General features: G+C 36.6%; 1 protein-coding gene across 3 annotated transcripts in view; it reads left to right on the top strand.

The window, feature by feature from the left end:
• LOC126247966 (golgin-84-like) overlaps positions 1-21,000 on the top strand; it is a 169,230-nt gene extending 148,230 nt beyond the window's left edge. For 2 of the 3 annotated variants that reach the window (XM_049948530.1, XM_049948529.1), the window contains exon 11: positions 20,453-21,000. In XM_049948530.1, coding sequence (XP_049804487.1) covers positions 20,453-20,521 — 69 coding nt within the window. In that variant the 3' untranslated portion in view covers positions 20,522-21,000. Of the gene's footprint in view, positions 1-20,192; positions 20,354-20,452 lie in introns of all 3 variants that reach the window. The other variant, XM_049948527.1, reaches the window with a different exon arrangement.
• Positions 21,001-22,295: the final 1,295 nt, after the last annotated feature.

The raw sequence follows: 22,295 nt of genomic DNA, 5'->3' as shown, positions 1-22,295 counted from the left end.
TCACCCTTCCCTTGAAACTGTAATGTGATACTGTCTGTGATAGTCTTTGTCTTCAGTGCCATCCCACTAGTGCACATTTGCTGACCCATGACTCACTACTGCTCTAGTAGCAGTTAGTTTGCTTGTACCAAATATATAATGTTTCTGTGTCATAACTGATGTGTCGGCAGCTGGGCCAACACCTTGTAGATAGAGGTGGCTTAAAAGGCACGCTAGACTAACGCAGACGGGCGTGAAGTACTGGAACAGGATACGTAATTAATGCTATGAAGAAAAGTACGTGGCTGGTATAATACTTATCTTTAATCAATCATTGTGGTACATCCCATCCTCGTCGCCATGTGATGTGTCGGCAGCTGGGCCAACACCTTGTAGATAGAGGTGGCTTAAAAGGCACGCTAGACTAACGCAGACGGGCGTGAAGTACTGGAACAGGATACGTAATTAATGCTATGAAGAAAAGTATGTAGCTGGTATAATACTTATCTTTAATCAATCATTGTGGTACATCGCACAAAGGAGACTTTAATTACAATCACTGTAAGGCTAATGGCGCCTTGTTAGTTCGTAGCCATTAACTTAGCTGAAGGCTATTCTGTCTCTCGGCTAATGAGAGAGAAAGGCTTCGTACGTCTAGTCGCTAGCTCTGTCGTCTGTACAACTGGGCTGAGTTCGAGTCAGTCTCTCGAGACCTGCCTTGTGGTGGCGCTAGGTTTGCGATCACACAGTGGCGACACGCGGGTCCGACATGTACTACAGGACCGCGGCCGATTTAAGCTACCACCTAGCACGTGTGGTGTCTGGCTGTGACACCACAATAACTTCATTTTCAGGCTTGTCATCCGATATCTGTGACATTTCTTTGGCTACTGTAAGCCTGCCTATTACTGTGACATTTCTTTGGCTACTATATGGCTGAAGTTTGTTGTAAGCCTGCATAGTCTCCCATTAGTGTAGAAGGGTGACAGAAACTTCAGATCATATCTTGGCACTTTCTTCAGGGGAAGCTGTCAGTATACTGCTGTGTTTAAGGAGACTGTCTTCCAGTTTTCATATCATTTTGCGTATAGCCATCAAACATGAAACTAAAAGACCATAACACTTTTTTTTTCCGTGGGAGTAATCCACAGTTTCAGCAGTAGAACCTGAAAATGTTATAAACTGTTTTATGTCCTCAAACTCGGTGTCTTGTATTAAAATTTTAAAATTGAGAACTCTGTGTAACTGCATAGATCAGTTAAATATGTTTCGAAGCTCCAACCAGGTAGCCATGTGTTTTAAAGTACTGCTTCCAGGACAGGGGGTTCACCAGCCCAGGATCGAGTCCGCCCAGTGGATTAACAATAAGGGCCAGCGTGCTGGGTGTGAGCCAGCCAGGATGTGGTTTTTAGGTGGTTTCCAACATTCTACTAGGTGAATACTGGGCTGGTACCGAAGTCCTGTTTCGGTTACACAATTCACAGACATTTAGAAAACTTTCGTTGTCTTTCACATGAATAACACTACACCCCCGACAGGTGGGGTACACACATTCCATCCTGGAGGGAGGGAGGGGGGGGGGGGAGGGGGAGGGAGGAGACACCCTGATGCAACCAGATGGGCATCCAGTCACCCTTTAAATTAACCATGCAAAATCTGTTAATAACCAAGCTGACACTGTGCCAATGCGGGAGAGAGGCACAGCAAAAATAAGAAATAAATTTGTTCCATTACGCCATACAAACTTCTCCTTTTTGTGACTCCAGGTCCTCTTGAATTTTGTCCTCAAACATGTTCAATATATAGGGTGTAGAAAAACTTCCACTACCAGTGACTGCAAAAGATTACGTATTTGTCACATGACCGGTTTTGGGCTTATGCCCATCCTCAGGTGTTTATACATTCATATACATGAAACTCCCTGGCAGATTAAAACTGTGTGCCGGACTGAGACTCAAACTCGGGACCTTTGCCTTTCGCGGGCAAGTGCTCTACCAACTGAGCTACTCAAGCACGACTCGCGCCCCGTCCTCACAGCCTTACTTCTGCCAGTACCTCATCTCCTACCTTCCAAACTTTACAGAAGCTCTCCTGCGAAACTTGCAGAACTAGCACTCCTGAAAGAGGATTCATATACATGTTTATATTGCTGGAGATTACTGTCTAAATAGAAAGCAAATTATTTGCTTGTGACTAAACAGATATAAGTGGGACAATTGTAAATGGCAAGGCCGCATTTGTAGAAAATATATCAGTACTTACATAAAGATGAAGCATCCTTATTATAATCATGCTGTGGTGGGAGCTTTCCCACTCAGTTGCACATTGGTTATCATTTTCACGCATCCACAGCTCATGGTCTAGTGCCTAGCATTACTGCCCCTGGATCATAGGGTCCCGGGTCCGATTCCGAGGTGGGAAGGGGTTTTCTCTGCTCGGGGACTGGGTGTTTGTGTGGTCGTTATCATTTCATCATCATTTGTGATAGTGGCTAGAGTGGACTGAGTAAAAAATTGAGTCTGAAAAAATTGGGACTTTATATGGGCGCTGATGATAGCGCAGTTGAGCGTCCCACAAACCAGTCATCGTCATGATCATCATTATTTTCAATTCCCCCCCCCCCCTTGCCCCCCTTGTTTTTTCTGCATATTTCAGTACTGTGTCATGCACTTGTGATATACACTGTGTTTACATACAGATATGTAGGCTATGATCAAAGAATTTAAACATAGGAGCTGCAAAGATGTTGCTCATACAAAAACAGGTAGGTTACAGTCAGAGAACTTAGCCACAGCAAGTGCAAGGATGTTGCACACATACAAACTTAAAAAGCTGTTACAAATTGCGAAATTTTTTTGATTCACATTATGAAATTTTTTATTCTTATTGTTGTTGGAGAACTTAGACCTAGGAAGTACAATGATGCTGTACATATGAAATTACTGAAAGCTATTACAAATTACAAAAATGACGGAACTGTTTTAAGCCCCACTGTTCTCAGAGAACTTAGATCTAAGAAGTACAATGATGTTACAAACACGAAATTTTCAAAGTTATTACAAATTATGAAAATGACAGTTAAAGCATGTGTTTACAATATGACTTCTAGAAATTACGATATGGCACTTTAACTGTTGTATGATTGCTACATCGGAGTTCCATAGCATGTTACTCTGTTATTAGATATCAGAGGATAATGAGTTTTTGTTTTTGAATATTTCCTGAAATATATGGAGATAAGATTTGTTTGCAAGCTCCACATGTTCGCTGAGAATAAGGTGTGGTGAGTTAGAGCTATGGATGTAAATTTCTAGCTCTTCGAGCAAATCCATTTTCTTTGCTTTGTTGACAATGTGTAGTATTTGTAGGTTGTCTGTAATGGCTGTGGCTGAGTGACAATGGTCTTTTAGATGCACTGCAAAGGTGGATTTGTCAAAGTTATTTAGCCGGAAGGTATCCATATGCTTAAGGCATCTTGTAGCGAAACTCCTTCCAGTTTGGCCTATGTAGAACTGTGGGCAGTTGTCATGTCAAAGTTTATAAATACCTGATTTGTGGTGGCATTGGTTATTTGTCTTATTTTGTGGATGATGTGCTGTTGTAGCTTGTTGTTAGTGCTAAAAGAAATGTGACTAGCAGTTTTCCGAAAGAGGTTAGCGATTTGGTATGAAATTTTACCCATAAAGGGTATGTGGGCGAATATGTTTTTTCCGTCTAACAAATCTGATTTAGGAGGAGTGCATTGTTTCTTTTTGATTTTGTTTTTAAGTTTATCAATTACAACTGAGTTGTCTCCATTTCTACGTGCAATTTCTTTGATAATATTAATTTTTTTTTTTGTTTGTCATGTCGGCTGAGTGGGATTTTATGTGTACGGTTAAGTGTAGATCTGAAGAATGCCATTTTGTGTTGTACTGGATGACATGGGGAGTTGTTAATGACAACATCACTAGTGGTGGGTTTTCTGTAAATCTGGAAGGCATGTTTGCTGTTTACATTAGATATTCTAAGGTCAAGAAAATTGATTCCCTTATCCACTTGATGTTCTACAGTGAAGTTGTTGTTGTGCATGCTGCTGAGACCATTAACAGGTTTCTCTGTCTCCTTAGTTGTACCATTGTACAAGATAATAGTATCATCCACATACCTTTAGCAGTATATTACTTTATTTTCAAGTGAGCAATCTGATCCGAAAAATTTATTTTCTAAGTGGTTAATGTAAGTATTCCTGCCAAACTACTGCCCATTGCAAGAACATCTTCTTGTTTATGAATTTTGTTATTAAAAATAAAATAATTGTGTGACAGGATTAGTTTTAGCAGTTCAGTGAGTTCATATATTTCAGTCTTGGATAACTTTTTGTGTTTTAATTGGTTGTTTTTAATTATCTGAATAGTGTCATGTATAGGAATGTTGGTGTAAAGGTCTACTATGTCCATTGAAGCCACACTGGACTCGCATTCGGAAGGACGACGGTTCAATCCCGTCTCCAGCCATCCTGATTTAGGTTTTCCGTGATTTCCCTAAATCACTTCAGGCAAATGCCAGGATGGTTCCTTTGAAAGGGCACGGCCGATTTCCTTCCCCATCCTTCCCTCACCCGAGCTTGCGCTCCGTCTCTAATGACCTCGTTGTCGACGGGACGTTAAACACTAATATCCTCCTCCTCCTCCATTGAAGCAAATTTGGCACTTCCTGGTATTGCTAAGTCTTTGATATGTTCAATAAGTTCATAGCTATTCTTAATTGAAAAATTGTTTTCATAGGTATAAAAGTTACTGGGAATGTCTTTGTTTCTTGCTGATAAAATATGCTGGACTGTTTCTTGGGTTGGCTATGGGGCATATAGGACAATTGTATTTATGATTCTTTGGCTGCAAACATAGTTTTGGTGTCAATGGATTCATGACAAGGCATTTTAGAACATCAGAGTCAGATAAAGGAAGTCAGAAGATTTCAGTAGTTCCTCAAGCTGGGTGTGGGGTCACTGTGTATTTCATGTATGATGTTGTTATGGAAAAATTCTAGAGATTGTTAATATATTCAAATTCACACATAACAACAGCCGAGTTCCTCTTGTCAATTTGACTACCAGAGCTTTGTTTTCAGATAGTTTTCTATTAATATCCCTGAGCAGTTTGGAATCATAGTTACATGATTTTTGGTTATGTAAGTTTTTGTGTATAATATTCTTAACTTGCAGCCCAATACTAATGTTTTCATTATTGTTTATTTTAGCTGAGCCACATGCCATTTTAGAGCAGTCAATTAATTCTTTGATATTATTGTCAGTGAGTATTGGTGGGATATTATGTTTGAGACCCTTCTCAAGTAACTCGGTTTCATTTTTGTCAAGTTTGATAGTGGTTGAATTAATCACCCTGCCATAAAACCTTTGTTCTGATGTGGTAGGAGATTCTAGTCTTTGTAGTTTGTTAGGATTGACAGCTAGTAATTTGCTAGTAATTTCTGATTATGCCTAGTTGACACAACTAGTTGTTCTTCGCACACATGCTCATTAATGTTATCTAAAATACACACAAATTGCTTTGGAGTCAAGGAGTTGCTTAGAGCCAAGTGGAGTTTGAGCATTTATTTAAGGGCATGTCTGTATGATGATTCGATTTCAGTTTTTAACCAATCAGTTTCACACTTTGACTTTGCTGTTTTGGCTGACTTTGTGAGGCTCCTAACATTAAAATTAATTTTGTTCGGTATTACTTTAGACAAAAGGCAGTTTCTGTTGAATTTGGTTGCTTGAATGGTCATCATCTTGATTTAACATGTTCTTAATGCATTGACAGTTCGTAATACCTGACTAGGTAACATTAAGTAAATTTTATCCATAGTAGAGAACTCTGTGACTGTTCCTTTATAGGGTGCAGAAAAATTTCCAGCACCAGTTACAATAAAAGATTATTTATTGTAAACACAAGCTTTAACTGTCAGTTTCATAAATTTCATGTGTACTTCTTAAATCTCAGTTCTCTGACAACAGTGTGGCTCAAAACAGTTCTGCCATTTTTGTAATCTTTGACATGTTATGATTTTAGATTGTCTGTTCAGGTGATTGTCACACCAACGTCAAATAGCTTTTACGCGGTCATTATCCCTTTATTTCTCCCCGTGCTATCTGCTGTGGTTGTTTTCTGCAGCATGGGAACCCAGAATCCATTCACTTCGAGGCTTTGTTCTTTCTTGCTGAACCTCTCTTCCACAGCAAGAACTTCCATGTCAATAAATTTGTTTTTAGTAGTCAGTCTCCCACGGTGGGCACTCTGTCACGACCGATTTCTCCTACTGCCTCAACCTGCAAAAATCATCAAACAAACACCAACCAAACCTAAAACAGGCTATTTGTCAACATGTGACCATGGAAGCTTTAACAACTTTTCTGACAAATAATCATCAGTTAATTACATTTATTCCATAATCTGTAATGTTTAAATTGCTTAGCATTTTAATAAACAAAGTAACAGATGGGTCTGCAACAGTGTTCAGAGGGATCATGGAATGGATGAATACTCATTGTGAAATGCATCTTGTGAAAATACTTGATGACTCATAGAGTTCATGACTGAAAGTGGTTCAAAAAGTTAGACATTGAATTAGCATTCTCCATAATTCAAGCAGACTTAGGTAAGCAACTCGAACATGTAACCACCATTCATTTTTTTTATTCACTCTTTCTATAACATGTGTAAAATTTGCCCCCAAGTAGGGTCGGTGCTGATGGTGAATAGTTTTCATCTAAGCTGGTTACCTGCAAACACAAGATAACTTTGTAATTGGATCCTCATCCCATAGCTCTAGCAGTCCTGTTACAGCTGAGAAGATAATGCGTATTAGTTTCTGTTGGCTGCATTCGTATCTTTTCGTAGTTACAGACAGGGCTTCTGAATGTTGGAAGCAGGGGTTAGTTGAATTTGGCCACATCGTTAGTGTAACAGCTAAAACCATCTGCTATGGTTATATTTATTATGCTGTAAAGTAAACAAAGCTGTGCACAACCTGAATGTTAGGTTGAACACAGCAGTGCTTTACTGGACGAGATTCTATTGAAAATGATGCTCCGGTGACCTCTGAACTGACTTACCTAGCCAGTCGCAAAGTGACCTGTAGCTTACTGTGGAATCTGAACCACAGTGGAAAGTGTAACTTGTCACATTTATAAATCATTAGTAGAGGTGAAAGAAGTGATAACTGGCAGAAAATATCCAACGACATACTGGGGATCGAATTCCAGGATTTTCACTTTATAGTCGGCACTTAGCCACTGTGTCGCCAAGGCGTACTGCTGCACAAAGCTTTGATACATGAATAATTAAACAGTAAAGGGAGATGAAAATATAATCGTCATGGAGGATTTGAACACCATAGTAGGCGAAGGAATGGAAGAGAGTTTTGGGAGTAGCGATAGTAGAAACGAGAGAGGAGAAAGACTAATTGAGTTTTACAATAAATTTCAGCGTGGAGAGATGGGAAGATTACATCTTTATCAGACAGAGATTCTGAAATTAGATATTGGATTGTAAAGTGTTTGCAGGAACAGATACAGTCTTACATTACAATTTAGTAATGATGAAATGTAGACTGAGGTTTAGAAGTATTGTCCAGAAGAATCAGTGTGGAAAGAAGGGAGATCAGCACTACCAAGAAATGAGGAAACATGTTTGAAGTTCTGTAAGGTACAGATACTGTAATAGTGAATAGCACAGTAGGCAGTTCAGTTGAAAGGAATGCAATATCTAAAAAGGGCAATTACAGAAGTTGGGCAGGCAAACATAGATACAATGAAGGTAAGTGTGAAGAGATCTTGGGTAACAGAAGAAATAATTTAATTGATCGACAAAAGAAGGAAGTACAAAAAATGTCTAGGGAAAACAGGAACACATCAGTATAAGTAACTTCAGAGGATGAAATAAATAGGAAATAAATGGCAGCCAAGACCAAATGACTCCAGGAAAAATTGTGAAAAAAAAATTAAAAGAAATGGTCCTTGAAAAGACTGAGTTAGCATATAGAAAAGTTAAAATAATATTATGGGAAATTAAAAGCAAAGGCTTCAACATTAACAATGCAAGAGAAATTCTGCTGTCAAAAGCAAAGGGAAGAGTAGTTAGGTGGAAAGAGTACATTGAATGATGGACCCTGCAGGGGTCAGGAACTGTCTGATGACGTAATAGGAGAAGAAATAGTAGTAAAATAGAAGATTCAGGGGATCCAGTGTTGGAATCAGATTTTGACAGAGCTTTGGAAGACTTGAGATCAAATAAGGCAGAAGGTGTAAATAACATTCCCTCAGAATTTCTAAAATTGTTGGAGGGAGTGGCAATCAAATGTCTTTTAAAGTTGGTTTATAAAATCTGTGATATTGGAGATAGCCCATCAGACTTTTAGAAGAATAATATCCACAATCTCAAAGACAGCAAGAGCAGGTAATTGTGGATACTATCACATAATCAGTTTATCAGCTCATGCATCCAAGTTTCTGAGAAGAATACTGTGCAGAAGAATGGAAAAGAAAATTGAGGAACTGTTTGATCGTGATGATTTTGGTTTTAGGAAAGGTAAAGAAAGGTACAAGAGAGAGACAGATATGACAGTGAGCTGGATAATGGAAGCAAGATTTAAGAAATATCAACACATACTCATATTATTTGTCAGTGTAGAAAAAGCATGTAACATTGTAAAATTGTGCAAGATGATCAATATTCTCAGAAAAATTAGGTGTTAACTATAGGGAGAGATGAGTAATGTAAAATGTGTACAAAAACCAAAAGGTAACAATAGGCGTGGAAGACAAAGAACAAAGTGTTCAGATTAAAAAGGGTGTAAGACAGGGATGCAGTCCTTTGCCCCTACTGTTTAATCTGAGCATCGAAAAAGCAATGATTGAAATGAAAAACCATTCAGGAGTGTACCGTATTTACTCGAATCTAAGCCGCACTCGAATCTAAGCCGCACCTGAAAAATGAGTTTCGAAATAAAGGAAAAAAAAAATTTCCCAGATCTAAGCCGCACCTGAAATTTGAGACTCGAAATTCAAGGGGAGAGAATAGTTTTAGGCCGCATCTCCAAATCGAAACAAAGTTGGTCCATTGTAATATGAGACACAATTTAGTTTGAATGAATGACGATACAGCTACAGTAGTTTGGTTCGAGCCGTAAGCTTAGTAGTTAAGTTTTACCAGGTAGCCATTGCTATGCGTCAGGTGCTCCGTCCATATTTAAATGGGTACCCTTTGTTTTTCACGTGCTTCGCCTGGTTTGAATTGATTGGTTATTTTTCTTTGATCTGATAAGTGCCGTTCTCTTTGTTATAGGTGTTTACGTCACTCTAAGCTGAAAATACATTACTGTACTGTGTCATGCATTGTTTGTCGCATTCTGATGATGAGTGTTTACGACCTGTCGCCGCTCGCGGCATGGTTTGCTTTTGTGCGTGCTACCGCCTTTACAATAAAAAAAAAGAGGAATTGTCTCAGTTGCGAAACAACTGTTGTTATTTACACTGCTGCTTTCTTTGATAATAATCAACAAGAACCAAATAATAAACTGCGTATGACAGAAGATGTTCTGAACGAGAGTTTAGCGAAAATTTTTCTCCGTTTGAAAATCTTTGCAGACGCCTCTTTAGTACATTACTTTCTGCACAGAAATTAGTCATCTTAGATTAATTGCCATACTTCATTTCTGACTGTATCACTATTAGGCATAAGAATAATACAAATATAAACATGACATGATATGTGTATACTCCCACGTTTGCTGTTGTCTCACTCTAGTTTCGTAGTTTATTAGGCAGACAGGATCTAAATGAGATAGCAGCAAACACGAAAGAATACATGGCAAAATGTTAATATTCGTATTATTCTTATGGTGAAGAGAATACTGCATGTGATTCACAATTCATAAAAGTTCCCATTAGCAACCATCTCTTCTCACAGGTAGGAAAAAATTCAGAATGTAGAATTGGCCATATTTACTAACATCGCAAACAGTCTTGCCAGTCGGATTTTCATAGTACATTGAAAAGCTGCTACATTCGAAGATGAACAATACAGAATTTGTATTTACTTTGTTGGATAATGTATGAAAATGCAGTGGTCGAAATTCGGGGCGGAGAAAAAAGCTCGTCTTCCACTTTTTTTTTAAATTTATTTACTGACGCAGAGGTTTTGGCGCCAGTATCTATCTTTGTGCCTGCAAAGCATGCCTGTGTAGCGCTACATATATTCGACGGCAGAAGTTAGTTGTGGCAGCACCTACCAACATATTTCAGAACTCCTGCTTACTTTGCACTCGATTCTAAGCCGCAGGCGGTTTTTTGGATTACAAAAACCGGAAAAAAAGTGCGGCTTAGATTCGAGTAAATATGGTAATTAAAACTGAAGGTGAAACTATAGCAGTGTCATCTTATTATTGATAATTTTTCACCCTGAACGTAAATGTCAGTGATAAGATTTGCTAATGACATTCCTAATGTCAGTGAAAGTGAAGAATTGTAGGATCTGTTGATTGGTATGGACAGTTGAATGAACACTCACTATGTATTGACATTGAAAGACAGAAGTAATCAGGAGTAGCAGGAATAAGATTAGCAGTAAACTTAAAATCAAAATTGGGGACCATGAAGTAGACATAGTAGTAGTCTGCTATCAGCAAAATAATATATGACACAGGAAGCATGGAAGACACAATACGTAGACTACCATAGGCAAAGAGGGCATTTCTAGGCAAAAGGAGTCCTCTAGTACCAAACATTGAACTGAATTTGAGAAGAAGTTCATAGAAAATATGTTTAGAGCTATAACTACCTTGTATATAATGTTCATACATAACAAAGAATTCAACTTTGTGTGCGTACATTGTTGTAACTATACAATAGTTTTGACAATGTTTAAATTATATTAAATTTGCTGATAAATATTACTTATCCTGCTAAGTCATGTCAGTGTCTGGTTGGCTTCTTTGCTCATATATAAACTTTTGGAATATTTGGTCCAGGTGTTTTTTGAAATAACGAGTTGCTGGAATATTATGTGACCTTTAAACACAGTCTTCGTGTGTTACTAGGTTTTTGACATTCTTTTTACAACAGTAAATCTTAAATATGCATTGTGCAACGTTCTTGAGCTAAACAAAGAGCTTTGTTGATCAGAGAATAACATGTGCCAAACTCAATAGCTCCTGAACCCACTATCCTCTGAACCTTTCTAAAGCAACTCTACACAGTTCATGCCAAAATTGTCTATAAATATTACAAACCCAGTTTCCAGTACCTTCTAGAGCAGGCTGTAGGCCAGATAAGTACTAACTGAAATTCTTTTTCATATTTAATTTATAAAATGTTTCCTGGAAATCATTATTTATGCGAAGATTTATATGCTTCACTTAATGGTTTATAAAAAAAATAGCAGATTTTGACAGTACGAAAAATAGCAGCTTCCTGTTGTCGTATAAGATTTATTTTATAATCCGTAATAAAATTAGAAGAATTATAAATGGAGGTAGAAATTTTGTATGCATAAAATCTGAAGCATCAAATTATTATTTTCACTGTAAAATGGTTTTCTGATAATTTGACAATTGTGATTATTAAATTTTGTGGTTCAAGATCGATATTATGAAATGGATCTATAAGAATAATAAAAATATATTACACAAATGTAGACAACATTGTCTTGGAAGCGCAGTTATCTGGTACTAAATTTGATTAGAACAACAGTCAAGATCACAATAACATTGGCTTATTATGATCGGTTTCGGCTTCTGTTACAGCCGTCCTCGTATTTTTTGGCATGGTATGGCAGGTGCTGATGGCTCCTCAGTTTTTTCATGATACCACAATCTTACACAGTATACGATAATGGTATCACATGATAAAACTGAGGTGCTGTCAGCACCAGTCATAGAGAGCCAAAAAATGTGAGGATTGCTTTAACATAAGCCAAAACCAGTCATAATAAGCAAATGTTATCTTGGTCTCGACTGTTGATTTAATCAAAAATATATTACCAGAAAAATAGTCCTTTGGCAGTCAGATGTGTTAAAAATATCTTTAGATGTGGAATATTTAATTTAAGTATAAAATTTAACTCAAATCTAACCAAAATTTATACAGAATTGAACATTTCAATTGAAGTGCGAAAGTTCCAAGGAATATATCTCACATGAAAATTAGTTGCAAAAAAAAAAAAAAACTGATTGTAAGATATAATTTGATTCTCCACTACACACTAGATACAAGGACTGCATGAAGAGAAATACAAGAAAAATTAATTTCCTGGAAAACATTTCCCTGAGAATTACAGTAAAATACAATTGGATTGTACTAATGCGATTCTGGACCACTTTCCAAAACTGGATGAAGTGTTCTTGAACTGATGTTTAGTGAGAGACATTTTGAATAACTTTCTTATGATTTTACAGATAAGATTTCGTAACTACAAATACAGTCACCCAGCTAGGGATTTTACTACTTGCTTAGCACTGAAATCTATCAGTTGTATGTAACCATAGAGGTAAAAACTTTAAAATGGTAATCCACAGGACAACATGCCATTGGATAAAGTAGTAAACATCAAAGAATTAAGATCATTAAGCTTTTTAAATTTCAAATAAATTTTTGAGTTTTGCTATGGTACCACAGTTGTAAAATATTGATGTAAAGCAGTAAGAACACATTTCATAAAAAGAATGTACACGGTAATAATCCTCTAAAATCTCAAGTAATATTCTCATCAGGCAGTTGCCTTGGTCCAAATAATCTCACATTTTAGTAAAACAAGTCACATGTGGTAGGTATTTTCACCATAATAATTCACCAATTTATTTTACACTGTACAATCCCCCAAGCTGTACTTTCACAAAGTCAGATGGCATTGAAGATTTTCATATAGTTGGCAACAACATATTTAGCACTTCATATAAGCCATTTCATACCAAGGCTAACTCTTTCTCACACCAATGCTGTGTAATCGTACAGTTGTTAATTAAAATTCAGATATTACCAACAAATCACATCCAGCTCAAACTTCATAAACATCAAGAATATAACTATATACCAATGTTCATAATAATCATCATCATCTAAGTTGTGTGTGTGTGTGTGTGTGTGTGTGTGTGTGTGTGTGTGTGTGTGTGGTCTATTCTTGATGAAGGCCTTACTGGCCATCTTAGAATATTATACGGCATACCATCATAAACAAAAGCACAGTGCATTACCAAACAGAATACCAATAAGTCCCTAACATTTCATTTCCATAACGTCTGTACAACTGCAGAATCATTACACGTATTGTGGAATAAACCTCATCACAGTATCATAAACCTGAAACATCGAAGAATCGCTGTACTTCACAATACTATGAATCATCTCTCAAAAATTCAGTTCAATATAAACTTCATTAGCTTTACAGAACATTTCACAAAACTTCTTCATAATATCATAAATATACCTGAAATAGAAAAATTGCTCTGCATTATAATTTATACATTCCATTCATAATTGTACAACATTAGTTTTAAACCAAGAAATATATATTTTGCATCATAACTGATTTTTATGTACTTCATATAACCATTAGCTTTGCATTTTTCTGAAAAACCCCACTCTCTATTATATCTTTTTCTCACAAAAACACCACAGTAATGACTGAATTGACAGAGTTTACAAAATCCTTCATTTTTCTTTAGACAGTTTTCATTCACTAAAGCCCTAGATATTTTTGTATTACTAACACTGGATAGATAAAGTAACATTATCTCAGTATGACATTTCTTTATGTAAAAATTTAAACTTTCTTTTCAAAATATATGTTAAGCTTCCCAACATGACAGTAATTTCAAATATATTTATTTTCAGTTACTTCCAAACAACACTAATACAAAGTAGTAGATTATGGTTTAAGTAATCTGTGACAAAACATTTTCCCATTTCTTATTTGGGCTCACATAAACAAATAAGATACATAAACAATGAAAAAATCCAGAAATACTTAGAATGTTTTACATATTGGAGGTTTCCTAATATAAACTGCAAATAAATCGTATTTTTCTGCTTTCCAGTTTACCCAAATATATTTTTAATTCATCATATTTAATAATAGTGTATTATTAGACTGTTGCAGACAGCATCTGGTTTTTTGTACTGAGAAAGTAGAAGACAAATGCATAGTGTAATGTGATTATAAAAAGATGAACAGATGAGTAAGAGAAAAACATTGCATCATGGAAATCCAAATTGTTGAAGTAATATTCACAAACAAAAATAAATTATATAGTCTGGTGGCATCGAGTAAAAAGATACAAACATTACGTACAAATTTCCTTAGCATACAGACAGAATGGAGGTATGAAGTACACTTAAGATCATTTTATATAAAAAATATTTTTCATCAGTAACAAAGTAAATGTATTGTTTTTAGTAAGGAATCTTTTTCCAACTACAACTCACATTTTTGTTTTTGTATTAGATTTTCCACATCCTCTAATTACCATCTCAGTGTATATTAGAATTTTTTTCCTATAATATTGGGTTTCTTCTTTTATTCTATGTCATTCTATCTTAACATGGATGGTAATCATAATTTTTCATTTCAGTTACTAGTTTAGTTAAATCATTATTATTTCACATTGCTCTGTACTTTCATATTTGCAAATCTCAGCCTTTTTTTTCCCACTCTTGTCTGAGACTCTTTCTTGACAACTTTCTTCAGATAAACTGCCTATTGGCTTCTGTCTCGGGTTCTTCGGCCGACGTTCATCTAATGATTTTTCTGACGTTTCGCCAGCACGAGTGGCTGGCATTGTCAAAGCTTCACCCTCCATTGCCGGTGGTGAACTGGCAATGGAGGGTGAAGCTTTGACAATGCCAGCCACTCGTGCTGGCGAAACATCAGAAAAATCATTAGATGAACGTCGGCCGAAGAACCCGAGACAGAAGCCAATAGGCAGTTTGTCAACAAGTGGCCACGAAAGCCTCAACAATTTTGTTTCTTCAGATACAAATACGTAGGCATAACTACTCACATGATTTCCTGAATGTAAATTACTATCATTCATGCCACTAAGTTCCTAATCCATTGCTTTATTAACATCATATTTCCATACTCTACAACATCATCATCATTATCATCATCATCATCATCATATTAATCTATAGACCTAATGCATTTCCATTAATCATCACTTCTCACAAAATATTCTCTTCTCTTCACTTCACAGTTCACCACTAAATATCATCAACAGCAATAAACCTACCGTATAGAAACAACATGATAGTAGTATAATATTCATTTCCTCCTTACCATGTTACCAATACTAAATCCAGCATAATTATCAATATCACACACCTCAGGATAAAGTCTTCACTTTTTACATAACAGTTGTTTTTTTACAATGACTGAAATACTTCACATTATATGTGAATTGACTGAAAATGGCTGATACTTATGATAAAAAATTTATAGTCATGTCTCTGCTTATCATATTACTTTTATTTAACTTACATTATCTCTCATGTATTAATTTTACTTTTTCCATAGTATACCAGTAGAAATAAAAAATTATTTTATATAGTCCACTGGGCAGTGGCAGTAATAGTACTCCTCAAAGAGAAGCAAACAGTTCTGGTGACTATGAACCTCCACCAGCAGAAAAGAAGTCCAGTATTGTCAATATTTTAACAAAATTTTCAGAATAATGTCCTAAACGTGTTTATGATAATTACCATACACCTCCATGTAAACTTGCAGCCTACAGCTTATTATTGAAGAAATATCCATGTATAAAAAGCACACTGAACATCAAAGCAACATTTGATTATCTGCAAAAAGACATAATGAACATTCTTTTAGAGGAAACAAGGCAGTCAAAGAAATGGAGATAAAACAACCCATTCTGTCCTAATTTGAACTAACAAGGAATGAAGGAAATTTTGGGCAATTCAAAAAGCAAGAGAAATTGGGCGCACAAGTTTTAAATACTGTGCAGCTTTCATAGTATGCCTCAATGAAGAATACAGAATTTTTTGTAGACACAGCTGTACTTTCATGACGGCCAGAGAACAAGAGGAAGACCAAAATATTCGCCAGTTTAGGGCCCTGTTTGTCAAAGAATTAAACCAGAAAACTGCAGGTTTCCAGATACAGTCATACTGCATTTGGAAAACTGATCCAAATGGATTTGATGAATGTAACTCCATCTTCTGTCTGGAGTATCCAATTAAACAATACCAACTGCCATTATTTAGGTGTTATTTTTAGGCTACCAGTTTCGATGATCCACTACGTCATCTTCAGGCCTGCTTCAATTCAGCAGCCTTCATGTTACAAAATACAGCAGCACTTTTAAATGGTCTCGTAACAATTATTACAGGCATGTGTGCTCCTTGGACAACTGTCAGCAGCTTTGACAGTTGTCCCAAGGAGCACGCATTCCCATAATAATCATTCCGAACCAATTAAAAGTGCTATTGTATTTTGTAACAGGAAGGTTACTCGATTGAAGCAGGGCTGAAGATGACATAGTGTATCGTCGAAACTGGTAGCATAAAAATACAACCTAAAAAATGATGACTGGTATTGTTTTATTCCAAATGGATTTAGTTATGAACTGACTTCTGAAAATGGAGAAAAATCAACAATTGGTTTAGTCTGTTCGTCATTCAGTACAAGTCATGGCTATAAAATAGATGTTGGACAAATGATTCATTTGCAGTAGAGACATGGAATAGATGACCATTCCACCAAAAACAACAAAATACGTACAGCCTCTGGATTTACATGTCTTATATATAAAACACACTGAGGCACAAAAGAAATTGGTATAGGCATGCTTATTCAGATATGGAGGTATATAGTTCAGGCAGAATACCGTGCTGTGGTCGGCAATGCCTATATAAGATTACAAGTGTCTGGCGCAGTTGTTAGATTGGTTACTGTAGCTACAATGGCAGGTTGTCAAGATTTAAGTGAGTTTGAGCGTGGTATTATAGTCAGCGCATGAGCAATGGGGCACAGCATCTCCAAGGTAGTGAAGAAGTGGAGATTTTCCCGTACCACCATTTCACAAGAGTACTTTGAATATGAGGAATCCACTAAGACATAAAATCTCCGACATCGCTGCAGCCGGAAAAAGATCATGCAAGAACAGGACCGACTGAAGAGAATCATTCAGCATTACAGAAGTAAAACCCTTCTGCAAATTGCTGCAGATTTCAATTCTGGGCCATCAATGAAACATCATTGATATGGGCTTTCAGAGCCGAAGGCCCATTCGTGTACCCTTGATTACTGCATGACACAAAGTTTTATGCCTTGCCTGGGCCCATCAACACTGACACTGGACTGTTGATGACTGGAAACATGTTGCGTGCTTGAACAAGTGTCGTTCCAAATTTTATCGAGTGGATGGACGTGTATGGGTATGGACACAACCTCTTGACTCCATGGACCCTGCATGTCAGCAGGGGACTGTTCAAGCTGTTGGAGGCTCTGTAATGGTGTGGGGCGTGTGCAGTTGAAGTGATATGGGACCCCTGATACATCTAGATACGACTCTGACAGGTGACACATACGTAAACATCCTGTCTGATCACATGAATCCATTCATGTCCATTGTGCATTCCAATGGACTTGGTCAATTCCAGCAGGACAATGCACCACCCCACATGTCCAGAATTGCTACAGAGTGGCTCCAAGAACACTCTTCTGAGTTTAAACACTTCTGCTGGTCACCAAACTCCCCAGACATGAACATTATTGAGCAATCTGGGACGCCTTGCAACATGCTGTTCAGAAGAGATCTCCACCCCCTCATACTCTTACGGATTTATGGGCAGCCCTGTGGGATTCACAGTGTCAATTCCCTCCAGCACTACTTCAGACATTCTATTATTGATAACCAGCTGCCTGCTCAGTGTATCAGCCTATGCTTCAGAATTCCTGTTAAACAGCTGGCTACAATACTCCTACACATGTTGCTGAACTCAAGAATGTGATTACAGTAGCATTTGATTTTGCAGGTCAATAATATGATTCTGAGAATTGTCCAGATTGCTTTCGCCAAATGTGCCTATCCTGATTTTGCATTTTGTTTCATGAATTTTCTCAAAGAACCTTATGTACATTTTTACAGTCAGACAGTAGGAAAACTAAGAGTAACACAATTGAATGCTTTCATCGTTCTAATCACCATTGTACGTAAAGCTTCTAAATACTATTGGAACACCAAATTCCTGTTTAAGCTTAGAGACTTGTTAGTATCATTATTTCACAAATTTTTCTGCGAAATGAAAAAATATTCTAGCTAATATTGTCTTTATTCCAGCTGACACCCCCAAATACAATGTAACTCCCTTCCACTTAATGCTCCTATATAATGAATAATTTAACTTTGTGTGCATACGTGGTTGTAACTATGTAATAGTTCTGACAATGTTTAAATTAGTATGTAAAAGTAAGTATATTATATTTACAGATAAATGTTACTTACCTTGCTAAGTTGGTCTCATTGTCTAGGCAGCCTTATTTGCACCTATATAAACTTTCGGAATATTTGGTCCAGGGGTTTTTTAAAATAACAATTTGCTGGAACATTGTGTGGCTTTTAAACACAATCTTCATTTGCTGCTATGTTCTCGATGTACTTTTTACAACAGCACTTCTTAAATATACATTGTGCTAAATTGTTGAGCTAAACAAAGAGTGAGTTGATCAGAGAGTAACATGTGCCAAACTCAATAGATGCTAAACCCACTTTCCTCTGAACCTTTTTAAAACAACTCTACAGAGTTCATGACAAAATTATCTATAAGTATTACAAACAAAGTTTCCAGTACCTTCCTGAACAGGATGTAGTCCAAACAAGTATTAACGTGACTGTCTTAACGGAAGTTGTTTCTCATATTTAATTTATATAATGTTTTCTGGAAATAATTATTTACGTGAAGATTCATGGGCCTAATGGTTAATAAAAGAAAGTTGTAAATTTTGACAATATGAAAGATAGCAGCTTCCTGTCATTGTATAAGTTTTATTTTATAATCAATAATAAAACTTAGAAAAATTACAAAAGGAGACAGAAATTTTGCATGCATAAAACCTGAAGCATAATAGTATTATTTTTACTGTAAACTGGTTCTTTGATCATTTAAGTTGACAATTGTGATTACTGCTTTTCATGGTTCGAGATAGATATGACGAAATGGATCGGTATGAATAATAAAAATATATTACCAGAAAATTAGTCTTCCGCCAATCAGATAGGTTCAAAAATATCTTCAGATGTCAGATATATAATTTAAATATGAAAATTAACCAGAGTCTGGCCAAAATGTATATGGAATCAAACATTTCAATTGATGTACGAAAGTTCCGAAGAGGCAAGATTCATTACAGAGCACAGCATTGTATGGGAGGTAATCATGATCTGTGGGAAAACCAGAAAAGAAGAGAATCAAAGTGGTTGATATTTAGTGCTTTAGAAGGTTACAGAAAATGAAGTGGACTGATAAGATCAGAAATGTGGTAGTTCTCTGCAGGATATGGATAATACTAACAAGGAGAAGGGGCAGGACGATAGTACATGTGTTAAGACATCAGGAAAGGAAAGAGCATTTGAATAATTAAATAACTGCAACAACTGCCGTGCCATGCAGCTTGATGGTGGTGTGTTTATTTATTTAGTCAAATGGGTTTATACAGCTGTGGCTGCCCCACTCTCCAAGTGATCATGGGGGGGAGAGAGGACCAGTCCTACAGGAAGGCTGTCAAGCTATAGGAAGAAACTCTGCCTATGCACATCACAGTACCAATCAATAAATAAAAAAATAAAATGTGGTGGTAGGCTACTTTATTCATTAGTCACATGATGAAAAATAACACATGTGCATTTGCAGAGAGAAGTAATCTCATTAGTCACAAATAAAATTTTTTAAATTACCTATTTATTTATATAATTATCTAGATAGAAATTTATTAAAATACTGCCCATCTCTGCCTTATACTCTGCATTAAATGATTATTCCATCATATCGTATGTTCCATTTACTGTAAAATGACACCATTTTATTTACTTTTATTTTGTAACTAATCAAGATTCAGAAATAAAACAACTAAATAGCATCATAAACTTAAATTGCCATTTTTGTATGTGTTAACTCTGCTTCTATTTGGTGCATTAAGAAGGTGAATGTGTGTTTACAGCCAAGGCTCAAGTCCCCAGCCTTTTTGTAGAATCACCGTTTGACACGGGAGTGACACGCAGAGTAAAAAGGGCTTATACAACACTTGATGCGGTCAGTATTAGGACTGGTGTCTTTTTAAGGAGGTACCCATTGGCCCGAGTATTAGTATTTTCTTACATGGTAAGCAAATAACATCCAAAAGTATGGAAAAGAATCTTTCAGTGTAGGTATATTCTTGATCTTGTATCGTACTTACCATTTTTTTCTTAATTTTTACAGATTCTTCTTCACATTTGGGTGATGGTTGTATTGTTCACATACACTCCTTCTGCTCAAGGAGGACAGTGAAACTAGAGAATCTACAGAAATTATCATAAACATTGGTCCAACAGTACATATCCTGTTGTGATTAATCTCTAGTTCATATTTATTTATCTAGAAATGGAACACTTTGGAACTAGAGTGAAACCATCAGTAATTGCATTGTATTCCAGTTTGTTATTATCTGTGTATTGGTATTTCTATATTAGCCTAAGCTAATTATGTTAATATGAATGTAAGTTTCTTAAAAATCGAGACATAATATCAACAAGATGTGATGAGCAAAGTTTTTGATTACATCGAGATTAAGGTCATGGTGAAATACCATTTGCTGAGTGTTGAGCTATGAATACAGTCTATTACTGGTTGTAAATTTTATTTATATGCTAGGAGAGAACTGTGTATGCAGGGAATACTTTCATACTGCTGATGTATCCATTTATTTTGCTTTATGTACTCTTTCCTGTGTTGCTAAATCTGTCATCAGTTTCAAATGTTTTTTTTTTTTTTTTTTTTTTTTTTTGGTGTTGCTAATCCTGTCATCAATTTCAAATGTGACTAAACTATGTCACTACAACTTTTGAATCTGGAAATAAAGGTGTTCAAGGTCTCTTAACATTATGAGTGTCTGCTGCTTCTGTTACTGTGATTAAATCACAAATTTATAACCTTTAACAACAGTCTAATTTGGTATTGAATAGCAAGTAATGTGTCTGAATTGATACAGTGCTCAGAATTGATGTATACTGATACTGGATTTCCCATGTGATTTTATGCAGTAAAGAATAGCAATGTTAGTGTTGCTGTATGTTACTGTGATAAGTTTCTCAATACAAAAAGTTTACTAATACATAGCCCAGGTAATAGTCTCTCTATGTAGCACTGCTCACACAGGTATAGATGTTTGTCAGTTGACATTAAACTGGGGTCTATACTAGAAATAGCATAGCTCTCTGTGTGTCATAAGTTGGACGCAGAATGGCAGTTGGAACTAGATACATGGGACATTCTATTTTGGAAATAATTAGGGAATTCATTACTCTGATATTCACAGTGTCAAGAGTGTACCAAAAATACCAAATTTCAGGCATTACCTCTCACCCCGGACAATGCAGTGGCTGGTGGCTTTCACTTAAAAAGACTGAGAGCAGCAGCGTTTGTGTAGACTTGTCAGTTTTTACAGACAAACAACACTGCATGAAATCAATGTGGGATGAATGACAACCGTATCCATTAGGCCAATGCAGTGAAATTTGGTGTTAATGGGCTATGGCAGCAGATGACCTGTGTAAGTGCCATTGCTATCAGCATGACATTGCCTGCAGCACCACTCCTGGGCTTTTGACCATATTGGTTGGACCCTAGACAACTGGAAAACCATGGTCTGTGCAGATGAGTCCCCATGTCATCTAGTAAGAGCTGATGGTAGGTTTCGAGTGTGGCACAGACCCCACGAAGCCATGGACTCAAGTTGTTAATGAGGCACTCTGCAGCCTGATGGTGGCTTGGTAATGGTGTAGGCTGTTAACATGGAATGGACTGGGTCCTCTGGTCCAGCTGAACCTATCATTGACTGGAAATCGTTATGTTCGGGTGCTTGGAGACCATTTGCAGCCATTCATGTTCCCGAACAATGTTGGAATTTTTATGGTTGACAGTGCACCATGTCACTGGGCCACAATCTTTTGTGATTGGTTTGAAGAATTACACACCACCTTGAACTATTCCAAGGGCATTGTGTCATGCAGGGCTCATATTCCCAGAGAGGAAATGGGAGAGTATCACTGAGATGCTGAAAGAA

Source organism: Schistocerca nitens, chromosome 3 (assembly GCF_023898315.1).
Source record: "Schistocerca nitens isolate TAMUIC-IGC-003100 chromosome 3, iqSchNite1.1, whole genome shotgun sequence".
Classification (NCBI taxonomy): Eukaryota; Metazoa; Arthropoda; class Insecta; order Orthoptera; family Acrididae; genus Schistocerca; species Schistocerca nitens.
Note: the sequence above shows the minus strand (reverse complement) of the source record. Positions and strands in the feature narration are given on the sequence as shown.